Raw genomic sequence first — 12,815 nt, forward strand, 5'->3', positions numbered from 1 at the left:
ATTCTGTAGTTATTTAGTTATTCAGATTACGATAATTGCTTTAGCTTCGTAGGCTCTATCTAGTCCGGATATTTTTAGGGTTTTTTAGGTATAATAGTATCTAGAGGGATATAGCAAGATTCGAAGGTAATTAACTCTTTAAATTTAACGAAGTCGTAAAATTAGTAGCTAGTCTAGATAGTAGCGCTATTCCTGATTCTTTTCGATTTTTCTTCTGGTTTTTCACTCTCTTCTTATAGCCGTTCCTTTCTTTTTTATCGCTTTTCGTCGTCCGTTTAGTATACGTTTTTCTCGTGTTTTCTTCTGCAGAAGAATTTTGTAACTACCGTTTTAGTGTAGTATTCTCTTCTAGTAAGATCGTTATATTAGCCGCCTATAGAAACCTTTCTAAAGCGATAAACTAACTCTATATAAAGTTCGGATAGACTAAGTTTATCTATTAATATAATTAGTCCGGAGATATTTTTAGTAATCGAATTAATATATCTCGATCCTCTTAGTATCGATCGGCTAATAATCCGCGAACGAGCTAGGTATACTAGTCGAACAAAGGTATAGTGTTAGCCGTAAGACCCTCGGTAGGAGCAGCCCCCTATATATAGCTAAAAGTCGCGTATTTAGCTATAATATAAGGTATTAGTTTCGAACAATAGTCTTAATTTCTCTTAATTTTTCGTCAGGGTTAAACGCGTTGCCTACTTTTTCTGCAGAAAAGTGCAGAATTTCTTAATTATAGCGGTAGTCGTAATAGTAGCGGTCGTAGCGGTCGTAGTAGTCGTTCTAGTCGTCTTAGTCTTAGCAGTCTTAGTAGTAATCTTAGCAGCAATCTCAGTAGCAATCTTAGTAGTAATCTTAGCAGCAATCTTAGCAGCAATCTCAGCAGCAATCTTAGTAGTAATCTTAGCAGCAATCTTAGCAGCAATCTTAGCAGCAATCTTAGTAGCAATCTTAGTAGCAATCTCAGCAGCGGATCCTTTCATAATCGCATCATAGGAATAGTATGGTCCTCTATCTTAGCCACCTTTATTATAAAGCCCCTGCGTCGGTCACTAATAAAGAAGGGAATGCTCACGGTAGTCTGATCTCACTAGACAGGTCGAGTTATAGAGGAACCAAACTAAACCTATAAGCACGCAAGTCCTGGAATCCTCCAAAGTAATCGTGAGATCCGATATCAGGTACTAAAGGCAGGAATCAAAAAAGTGTGATATTTCAAGTATAAGGAATCTGACTGTAAAGACTGTCCTGAATCCTCTGTCTAAACTGTTGTTCAAGTATAATAATGATGCCGGATCCCGTAAGCTAGGTCCTAGATAACCTTCCTCGGCGGTAAGGCTCTTAGGCATCTCCTACTACTGAATATCCGCCTTTAAGTACATACAACCGAATCCCCCACTACACTAGGTACTAAAGCTATCGTACCTAACGCCTTAAGCAGATAACTAGACTTTATTAAAGGGTTACCCGCTAATATTACACGAGATCGGCCTATATAGAAGGCCGCCCTAATAGCTATAAACGTAACTATTTAAAAGGTAGCTAAGGATAAGTAGTTAGCCGCGACTATTAACTTCTTAGATATAGGAGTACTTCCTAATAATAAGCTCCTATCTAAGGTAGTAACTCGATACTCGGATTACCTCTCTATATAAGACTAGGAAGATACTAATAACTACTAACTAATCTTTACGTATAATAATAGACTAAAAGTCCCCTACCTAGAACTAGTATTTAGGGATAATCTAGTTTAGGCCTTGCAATTACTCGCGAGTCCTTGGCTCGCGAGTTCGAGTCAGAAAGTCCGGCTCGCGAGCCGTACGACGGTAATATACTAGTAATCGAGCTAATCGAACCGCGAGTTTTTCTGGCTCGCTATATATAATAATAAATTACCGGCTCGATTTTATAATATCGTACGAGCGGGAAGACTCGCGAGTAATTTTCCGCGAGCTAGAAGTGCGAGCCGGCTCGCGAGTCGAGTCCAAAAAGCCGGCTCGCCGCGAGTAATTACAAGGTCTAATCTAGTTAATAAGATATACTTATAATATAGATATCTAGGATAGCTAGGCCTAAACGATAACTTAAGACCGAGAGCTTAGTAGCCCTAGATAAGAGCGGATATAGAGACCGCGGTATATAAGTACCCTTAGTACTAGGTTTCTTAGGGATCAAAGAAGGCCCTAGAATAGGAAACGGCCTACTACTTAGTAACTAAAGGGATTAGGCCTTTCTAGAGGTAGGGGATCGACCTTATTAGACGACTACTAATAATACTAAATAGTAATAGATAGATTATTATAGTAATCGACTACGTAACTAGATAGCCGGTAGCTAGAGCCATCCTAGAAGCTACGGAAGAAGCGCTTAGAACCTTCCTCTACGAGGAAATCTTTATAAATTACGGAGCGCTACTTAAGATCCTCTCTAATAATAGTTTAAACCTCCTTTTAGGTATAGTTAGCTACTACCTAAACCTACTAAAAACTTAGTACTAGCTAACTACCCCTTACTACCCCTATACGAATAGGAAAGTAGAAAACCTTAATAGTCTACTTAGCTATATATTAATAAAGTACCTTATAGAAAAGCTAATAAAGGCGTAGGATCTATACCCAGCGTAGGCGATCCTAGCTATATAGGTCTAGGAATACGTAGTAACTAGGTATAGCCTATTTTTTCTAGTTTATATAGCCTACTCCCGCTTACTAAGTAACGACCTAACAAAAGAACCCTTAGTATTCGCGAGACGAACTAAGAAGCTCTAGGATATAAGTAACGCCTATACTAAAGCGAATAAGCTACTACTATCCTAAGCGATCCGGACTAATAGGATTAGGGATAGCTAGATAATAAAGACGAGCTTCGAAAAGGAGGATTAGGTCTTTATTTAGAATAAGTTAGTATAGAAATTCGAGAGTAAGTAGTTTAGACCCTTTGTGATTCGAAGAGTAAAGAAAGGTTGATTTTTAAAGTATATCTATAGTATCTCTTAAATATCAGGTCTATAAGGATAGTCACAGGACTATATAGGGCCGAACGGGGGTATTCACGTAAGCTATAACTTACGTAACTACCCTTCCGGGATCTTATCCTCTCCTACTTAGACTAAACTCGCCCTGAGCTTTAGGGTAATATAGTCTAAGCTTACTATCGCTCCGTTCGGTTATATCCGTAGGTTCCCGCCTTAGTATATTTATATATATAGGGCAAAGTTAAAATAGTAGGGGTTTAATAAAGGAAAAGGTATAATATTATTTTTAGGTACTTATAATTATCGCGTACGGCTAATAGTTACTAAAAGTTCCTATTAGAGTAGTCCGGGGGAATAAAGGATCCCTTATTATAAATATAGGTAAATTCCTCTAATCGCTTCTTCTTCTCTTTATCCTTCTTCCTAATCCCTTCTAATACTATCTAGGTTATCCTATATATTTTAAGACTTTTTCCTAGGCTAGGTAGCTTACTCTAAGTCCGAACTAGACCTTTAAGTAGCTAATAGGTCTTTAGTTCCTCCTTATTCTCTTTCTAAGCTAGTAGCTAATCCTCCTACTAAATTCTCTCCTACTCTCCTTTATCTCCTCTCGTTCTTAACCTTCCTCTACTAGACGCTCTATTAAGCCCTCGGTAATCCGAGGGCTAGCTTATAAGCGATTAGGAGCTTTTAGAGTCTTATACTCCTATTCCGTCGTCTTCCCCTAAGCCTTCCCTTAGTAGCTCGGTCGAGTATTAGGTCTAGACCGCTTAGTCACGGATAGCTCTAGTATCAGGAAAAGGGCTATTATAGTAAAGTATACTCTAGCCTAGATTTTCGCGTATACGCGCAAGAAGGACTTTAATCCGAATATCGCGTAGACTAACAGGCTATAGATAGGCTTAGGCCTTATAATTACTCGCGAGTTCGAGCTAGGAAGGCCGGCCCGCGGAAAATTACTCGCGAGCTAAGGACTCGCGAGTCGAGTCTAAAAAGCTAGCTCGCCGCGAGTAATTACAAGGTCTAGATAGGCTTAGATACCCGAGGGAACCCTCTAGCAAGCTAGTTTAAGACCGATTATATAAAGGACTCTTAGACTAATAGCGCGCGGGTTCAAGATATAGACTAGAGAAACGATAATCCGAAGGATTATAGTACCCTAATAAAGGTTCGGGCGGCCTTTACCTAGTAGGTTAGTAAACCTACTCCTAACGGTACGGAGTACTAGTTATACGATAACTAAAATAGTCCGTTTAGTTCTTGCTATATTTTCGGGACCGCGTAGGAGGATCTATTAAGGGGCGGAGGCTATAGAAATTACTAATTTAATAGTAACGCGTTCTAGTACTCCTTATAGAGGAATAAGCTCCTCGATCCTTAGGTATAGGAGTATTATAATAAGATATATCCTAATTACGTATTAGTTAAAGATAAAAAGATATATCTCCCTCTATTCGTCTACGTTTTCCTATACTAACCGTTAATAGCGCGATCTAAAGGGTAAGAAACAGGCTCGCGATAATAATAGCGGCGAGGGTAGCTCTAAGAAGAGGAAGGGCTAGGATACTAAGTCTAAGAAGAGGAAGGGTAAGGATAAGGCTAAGGATAATAGTACCTTCTTTAAGAATTTATAGCTATCTAGTCTCCTAAAGGATCCTTAGGTTTATAATAAAAACGACTTTATAGTCGCGTTAGAGGCCTATAAGGCGATTCTAGAGATAATCGCGGCTTTAGAGAGCGATCTTAAGATCCTAGAGGCGTACTTAGTCGAGAATAGATAGATTAAGCTTAAGGATAATAATAACGATAATAATAATAATAGCGATAGTAATAATAACCTATTCGTCTCTATTAAGAAGCGTTTAGGGAAGTAATCTCCTTTCGTATACTTTTAGTATTAGTATAGGTAGTTAAATACGATATACTTTATATTAGTATTAGTACCTTATAGGAACTACGATAGTAAAAGGTCTATTAAATAAATCCCGTTCGTCTTAGTTAGCGTTCTAGCTATTCCGAATATCCCCTAGTAGTAGTTTACTAGATCCTAATAAGTCTATATCCTAAAACTCGTCCCTAGATATAGGTAATTAGAGCTCCTCCTAGTCTATCGCGCGTTTTCTTAGTCTTTCTATTTTCCCTATTAATATATTTATAGCTTCGATCGAGGGCTTCTATTATAACGTTCTCCTCTCCTACTTTACTTAGGCGTATACTATTAGCCTAGTCTATTAGGAATTAATTCTATTCTTCCTTTATAAAGATAGATAAGTCCCTATACGTAGGAGGAGTATTATCTTATTCGATAATTTTTAGTAGCTCTCGGGATCGTCTTAGTCGAATCCCCTATCTCCGGAGTACTACTTATACCGCCTATAATATCTATAGGCCTCCTAGATCCTTTATATTAGCTTTAATTAGCCGCGAACTATTAATTAGGTTCTTTAGGACTTATCTATTTAGTTCTTCTAGTATATATATACTAAGTAGATACGCTATAAGGACCTTAAAGGTCCGAACTACTTACTTTCGAATTTCTATACTAACTTATTCCGAACGAGGATCTAATCTCCCTTTTTAAAGCTCGTCTTCGTTACCTAGCTATCCCTAATCCTATTAGTCTAGATCGCTTAGGATAGTAGTAGCTTATTTACTTTAGTATAGGCGTCGCTTATATCCTAGAGCTTCTTAGTCCGCCTCGCGAATACTAAGGGTTCTTTATTAGGTCGTTACCTAGTAAGCGAGGGTAGGCCCTATAAACTAGAAAGAATAGGCTATACCTAGTTACTACGTATTCCCGGACCTATATAGCTAGGATCGCCTACGCTAGGTATAGGTCCTACGCCTTTGTTAGCTTTCCCATAAGGTACTTTATTAATATATAGCTAAGTAGACTATTAAGGTTTTCTACTTTCCTATTTATATAGGGGTAGTAAGAGATAGTTAGCTAGTACCGAGTTTTTAGTAGATTTAGATAGTAGCTAACTATACCTAAAAGGAGGTTTAAACTATTATTAGAGAGGATCTTAAGTAGCGCTCCGTAATTTATAAAGATTTCCTCGTAGAGGAAGGTTCTAAGCGCTTCTTCCGTAGCTTCTAGGATAGCTCTAGCTACTAGCTACCTAGTTTATATAGTTAATTACTATAATAATCTATCTATTACTATTTAGTATTATTAGTAGTTATCTAATAAGGTCGATCCTCTACCTCTAGAAAGGCCTAATCCCTTTAGTTACTAGGTAGTAGGCCGTTTCCTATTCTAGGGCCTTCTTTAATTCCTAAGAAACCTAGTACTAAAGGTACTTATATACTATAGTCTCTATATCTACTTTTATCTAGGACTACTAAGCTCTTAGTCTTAAGATACTGTTTAGGCCTAGCTATCCTAGATATCCGTATTATAAGTATATCTTATTAACTAGATTACTCCTAAATACCGGTTCTAGGTAGGAGACTTTTAGTCCGTTATTATATATAAAGGTTAGTTAGCGGTTATTAGTATCTTCCCGGTCCTATATAGAGAGGTAATCCGAGTATCGAGTTACTATCTTAGATAGGAGCTTATTATTAGGAAGTACTCCTATATCTAAGAAGTTAATAGTCGCGGCTAACTACTTATCCTTAGCTACCTTTTAGATAGTTATATTGATAGCTATTAGGGCGGCCTTCTATATAGGCTAATCTCGTATAATATTAGTAGGTAACCCTTTAATAAAGTCTAGTCGTCTACTTAAGGTATTAGGTACGATAGCTTTAGTACCTAGATAGTATTAGATCTTAAGATTATACTCCTAAAATTCGCTAACCTAGCGGCGAGACGCTTACTATAGGTAATAGTCGTCTATAGGTACTATAGGCTAGCGTAGTCCGTCACGATTTCTATTTAGGTTCTATTATTAATATATTTATCCTAAAGCTATAGGGCCTCTTTAATAGCTAGTAGCTTCTTCTTGTATACTAGGTAGTTAAGCTTAGTACCTATAAGCTCTGTCTATTATATAAATAGGGTAGAGTACTTCTCTAGCCTCTTCTAGAGTAGAACTAGGCTAATCGCCTACTTAGAAGTATTAGTCTCGATAGTAAATAGCTATATAAGGTCTAGTTATAAGAGAATAGGGGCTTCTAATAGCTTCTTCTTTAATTTTCGGAAAGTAGTCTTTAAGCTATATTCTACTAGATAGGGCGGAACTTAAGCTTCTAGAGCTTAGCGTCCGATTCTTTTAGGAGTTTATATAGAGGTAATATATCTCCGCGAACCTATAGATAAACTACTAATAGTACGTCGCGAGGCTAAGGAACTACTATAGTTCGTATATATTCTAGGATTATAGCTATATATAGATAATATTAACCTTAGCTAGTATAGGCTATACGCTCCTATTCCTAATAATATATCTATAGAATTCTAGTTCGCTAGTTACGATCTCGTACTTCCCTAGTTAGACGATTAGTCGTTCTCTCTTAAGGATCTCGAGTACTTTTTTAAGATATTCGTAGTACTCTTCTATACTATCCGAGAAGATTAGGATATTATCGAGGTATACGACTACGAACCTACTAAGATAGGGCTAGAGGGCCTTGTTTTATAACTATCTAGAAAGTTATAGGAGTATTATAAAGGCTAAAGGGTATTATAAGCTACTTATATTTTCCCTAGATAGTATTAAAGGCGGTTTTTGGTACTATATAGTTAGTTAGGCGTATTTACTAGAACCTAGACGCGAGATCGATCTTTATTAGGACCTATATACTTCCGATTTAGTTAAGAAGGTCTTAGATCTAGGATAATAGATACCTATTCTTCTTAGTTAGGTTATTTAGGATATAGTAATCGATATATATTCTCTATTTACTATTAGATTTAGGGGCGAATAGGACTAGAAACCCCTAGGGGCTAGCTAAAGAATAGATTAACCCTTTCTTTAAGAGAAGATCGACTTAGTATATCTATTCGTCTAGCTTCTCTTTAGAAAGGGAATAGGTATAGATATTTATAGGCTTCGCGTTACTAATATTAATATTATAGAGAATCTCTCTTTCCGGAGGTAAGGTATTAGGGAGTTTATTATAGATAATTATCCTATATTTCCTTATAAGAATCTAGATCTAGGGGTCTAGGTATAAGATAGGAGTCTCTAGAGGAGGGAAGTTAACTTAAGGGGCCCTAATAGAGATTATAAAGATATCCTTGTTTTTCTTATATATTTATCTACGTATCTACTTAGCTAATATTAGGAAAATACTAGCTTCTTCGAGTTCGTAATTAGGTCGAGTCTTATAAGATTCGATAATATATATTCGCTAGTAATTATAGATAGTTAGCTAAGAGCTAACCTAATTAATAATTAGGTTCTATTACTTTAGGAAGTCCTATCTAAGAATAATATTAAAATTAGGTAGGTCTAGGATCTAGACCTTTACGCTTCTAGTCTATATACCTATTCTTAGTAGGACGCGGGTACGTCCTTTTATATATAGGGACTACCTATTAGGTAGCCTTACCTAGAGGACGTCTAGTAGCTTCTTTAGGTATATAGATCCTTTTAGCGATACTATAGCTCGAGAGGAGATAAATATATAAGAGGAACTAGAGTCTAGAAGGACGTATATTAGTACTTCCTAAGAGCTAACTTAGGTCTAATAGAGTAGAAGGCCTACTTAGATAGCGAGTAGGAAGGCTTTGTATATATTAGATTTAAGAAGATTAGGTCCTAGAAGCGAGAGTATATAAGAGGCGGCTTAGAGCTAGCTAGCGAAAGCCTCTAATTTATTTAGCTACTTATATTTTTTAGCTATTAAAGAACTCCCTTAGAGTAGTCTCTCTTAATATATCCTAGCTTCCTATATATATAGTACTTTACTAGGGTCCGTCTCTATATCTTCTCTCGCGAGGCCGTACTCGAGCTATCGTAACTACTAGCTATTATATTTATTTAGAAATTACTATTAGTATCTCTAGTCTTAGAGAGGGAGTAGTTCCTAATCTATCTAGAGATTATTTCTCTCTTCTTATACTAGATAAAGTAGTTAATTACGGTTTAAAGAGTAGTTAGGTATTTATAATCCTTAGCCTACTTCTTTTAGAAAGTAGCTTTTGTACTCTTTTAGAGATATTAGATAATAACTTCCTCTAGAAGAGGTACTTCCGTATTAATAGCTACTTACTATAGGTTTATAGTATATTTAGCGAACGTAAGAGATCCTTAATATATATTAGCGAAGCGATCCTAGCGCTTTTTAGGACTAAGATATTTAGAGAATTCCTAAAGGATCTAGGCGCGATAACCTTCCTAGGTCTTAATTAGTTCCGCGTACTAGTTAATAATCTACTAGTAATAGGTATTCTATACCTTCTTAGCTCGCCTAGTTAGAGACCCTTAGGCGTAGATAATCTTATTAGTATCCGGAATTCCTATATCTATAAGATACGAGACCTTATAGAAGAACCTTTTATAATCGCGTAGATATACACGAGTAGCGTCTTAGGTAATCGTTCCTAAGTAGGAGCGGATACTAGGTACCTTTTTTATTAAGACCCTACGAATCTCTAGAAGGTTTAAGTTAATTACTAGAGATAGAGAAGAGCTAGTTTAGTTAGTTTCCTCTAGGGTAGTAGCGGGTATCTCTCGGAAAGATAAAGGGGTATTCGACTACGCCTAGGTACTATTCTATTATAGATAGATACTAGAGGTAGTAGTCTTAATATCTTATATAGCCTTAGTATAGTTATCTAGAGTATAGTTCTAAAGCTACGTTCGGTAGGCTTTAGCTATAATTAGGGGTAGGAAAGAGAGGACCTAATCGGTCTTAGGAGTATTTAGGCGTTCCTCTCGCGGATAAGGGTCCGCGAAGGCAGAATAATAGATCGAAGTAGTATCTATTAGAAATAGGAAGGATCGAGAAGAATTCTAAGAGTATTATAAATAATAGCCTCTTATATTAATAAGGGTTTCTCTTTTTTATAATCCGTTCCGGAGTATAAGGATCTATAAAGAGCTATATAGGGTCGTTTAGGACTTTAGGATAGATAGTATATCGTTACTATTAGGGATTAGCTATTAACTAAGATCCTTGGGTATTATAGCTAATTAGTAATATAGGAGGAGAGGTAGGGCTATAAGAACTATAATAGGGGTTAACGCTCTCCTCTTAGGACCGTTCTTTAGGGGTTTATAAGGTCCTCCCTAAGCTAGTCCTTCCTTATCTTCGTTCGTAAGTCTTTAGATAAGGGTTACCTTCCTTCTCTACGAATACTTATTTTTATAAGGATTAGGGAGGGAGAAAGAAGTATATAGGACTTCGCGCTTCCTTTCGGAAGAGATCCCCCCTCCGGGAAGGGCTATAGAAGGCGCCTCCTTTTAAGGATTTACTACTAGATATAGTTCGAAGAGTAAAAAAAAGTTAATTTTTAAAGTATATCTATAGTATCTCTTAAATATCGGGTCTATAAGGATAGTCACAGGACTATACAGGGCCGAACAGGGGTATTCACGTAAGCTATAACTCACATAACTACCCTTCCAGGATCTTACTATTAAGTAAAAGCTACCTAAAGCTTTATAAGGGTACTATAATCCTTCGGATCGTCGTTTCTCTAGTCTATATCTTAGATTCGCGCGCTATAAGTCTAGGAGTCCTTCGTATAATTAGTCTTAAACTAGCTTACTAAGGGATTCCTATAGGTATCTGAGCCTATCTATAGCCCTTCGGTCTACGCGTTATACGCGTAGAATCTATTCTTACGCGTATTTATAAAGATCTCGGCTAGGGAATACTTTATCTTAACGGCCCTTTTCCTTATTAATAGAACTATCTAGGACTAAGTAGTCTAGACCTAACGCTCTATAAAGTCGCTAGAGGAAGGCTTAGAAGAAGACGATAGAATAGGAGTATAAGACTCCGGAAGCCTCTAATTATTTATAGACTAGTTCTTAGACTACTAAGGGCTTAATAGAGTAGCTAGTAGGAAGAGGTTAAGAACGAGAGGAGATAAAGGGGTAAGAGAGAACTTAATAGGAGGATTAACTACTAGCTTAGAAGAAGGATAAGAAGAAACTAAAGACCTATTAGCTACTTAAAGATCTAGTTTGGACTTAGAGTAAGCTATCTAGCCTAGGAAAAAGTCTTAGAATATATAGGATAACCTAGATAGTATTAGAAGGGATAAGGAAGAAGGATAAAGAGAAGAAGAAGCGATTAGGAGAATCTACCTATATTTATAATAAAGGATCCTTTATTCCTCTAGACTACCCTAATAGGAGCTTCTAGCGATCGTTAGCTATATATAGTAGTTATAAGTAGCCGAAAATAATATTATACCTTTTCCTTTATTAAACCCCTACTATTTTAACTTTACCCCGTATATATAAACGCACTAAGGCGGGAACCTATAGATATAACCAAACAGAGCGATAGTAAGCTTAGACTATATTACCCTAAAGCTCGGGGCGAGTTTAGTCTAAGTAGAGGAGGATAAGATCCCGGAAGGGTAGTTACGTAAGTTATAGCTTACGTAGGTACCCCCGTTCGGCCCTATATAGTCCCGTGACTATCCTTACAGACCCGATATTTAAGAGATATAGTAGATATACTTCAAAAATCAACCTTTCTTTACTCTTCGAATTAGGCCTTGCAATTACTCGCGAGTTCGAGCCAGGAAGGCCGGCCCGCGGAAAACCACTCGCGAGTTCGAGTCAGAAAGTCTGGCTCGCGAGCCGTACGACGGTAATACACTAGTAATCGAGCTAATCGAACCGCGAGTTTTTCTGGCTCGCTATATATAATAATAAATTACCGGCTCGATTTTACAATACCGTACGAGCGGGAAGACTCGCGAGTCGAGTCCAAAAAGCCGGCTCGCCGCGAGTAATTACAAGGTCTAATAGCGATACTATTTAGAGGGTAGTATATATTAAATCGTAGTAAAAATAGACTATATAAATCTCGTGAAATTTATAAGTACTAAGGAGCTCTCCTAAAGATAAGTATACTAGATAGAATATTTAGCGCGGTATAACTTTATTATCGTCTTCCGCGTAGGATTATAAAACCTAGCAGATACGCTAAGTAGGAGGCTAGACTACGAGCGAGAAAATATAGAGGATATATATAGCGAAGACCGCCTCGGAGACCTTATAGCGCGACTAGAGTAGTATACCCTATAAGGAAGAGAAATATAAGACCTCCCTATAAGAATATTTACGTTAAACGTACTATTAAAGGAAGAATAGAGACGAAAGGGTATAGGATAATAATTAGCCGATTAGCTATAACTATAGGAGCTATAGGAGAATTATCTATAATATAGACGCTCCCTATACCCCTCGCTAAACTAATCTACCTAGCCTAAACGTAGGACGCGGAGTTAGTTAAGAAGAGGTAAGAGCTTAAAAGAGGAGACTAAGCGATAGGAGACTTATAAAGTATCTCCCTAGAGGATAACCTACTCCGGAAAAGCAGGAAAGTATATATCCTAAATAAGCTAGCGCTAATTATAGAAATTATACGTACGTACTATAATAAACCTATAGTAGGATACTATACTATAGATATATACTAGTAAATTAATTAGGTCGCGTTTCTAGTAGATAAATATACGCGAGATAATCGCAGAATTATTAGTAAGTACTATATCTATTAAAAAGCCGCTATTAAGCGATACTAGCTCTATAGGCTCCTAGAACTATTAATAGTACTATAGAAGCTAATAGAATAGATAAGTATCGACTTTATTATAGGCCTATCCCTATCCCGCTAGGACGGAAGAGTCTACGACTCTATTATAGTAGCTATCGACCTATTTACGAAGTACTCGCTCTATATCCTATATATAAAAGATATAGAT

General features: G+C 36.9%; 1 protein-coding gene across 1 annotated transcript; it reads right to left on the reverse strand.

Annotated features, from left to right (window-relative positions):
* Window positions 1–695: 695 nt before the first annotated feature.
* POX_g09163 (uncharacterized protein) lies at window positions 696–980 on the reverse strand (the record flags this gene model as incomplete). The annotated part of the gene is made up of 1 exon (XM_050117923.1): window positions 696–980. One exon carries the CDS (start codon window positions 978–980, stop codon window positions 696–698), a length of 285 nt encoding a protein of 94 aa, XP_049966067.1.
* Window positions 981–12,815: the final 11,835 nt, after the last annotated feature.

The sequence above is a fragment of the Penicillium oxalicum genome, chromosome VII (genome assembly GCF_001723175.1).
Source record: "Penicillium oxalicum strain HP7-1 chromosome VII, whole genome shotgun sequence".
Lineage (NCBI taxonomy): Eukaryota > Fungi > Ascomycota > Eurotiomycetes > Eurotiales > Aspergillaceae > Penicillium > Penicillium oxalicum.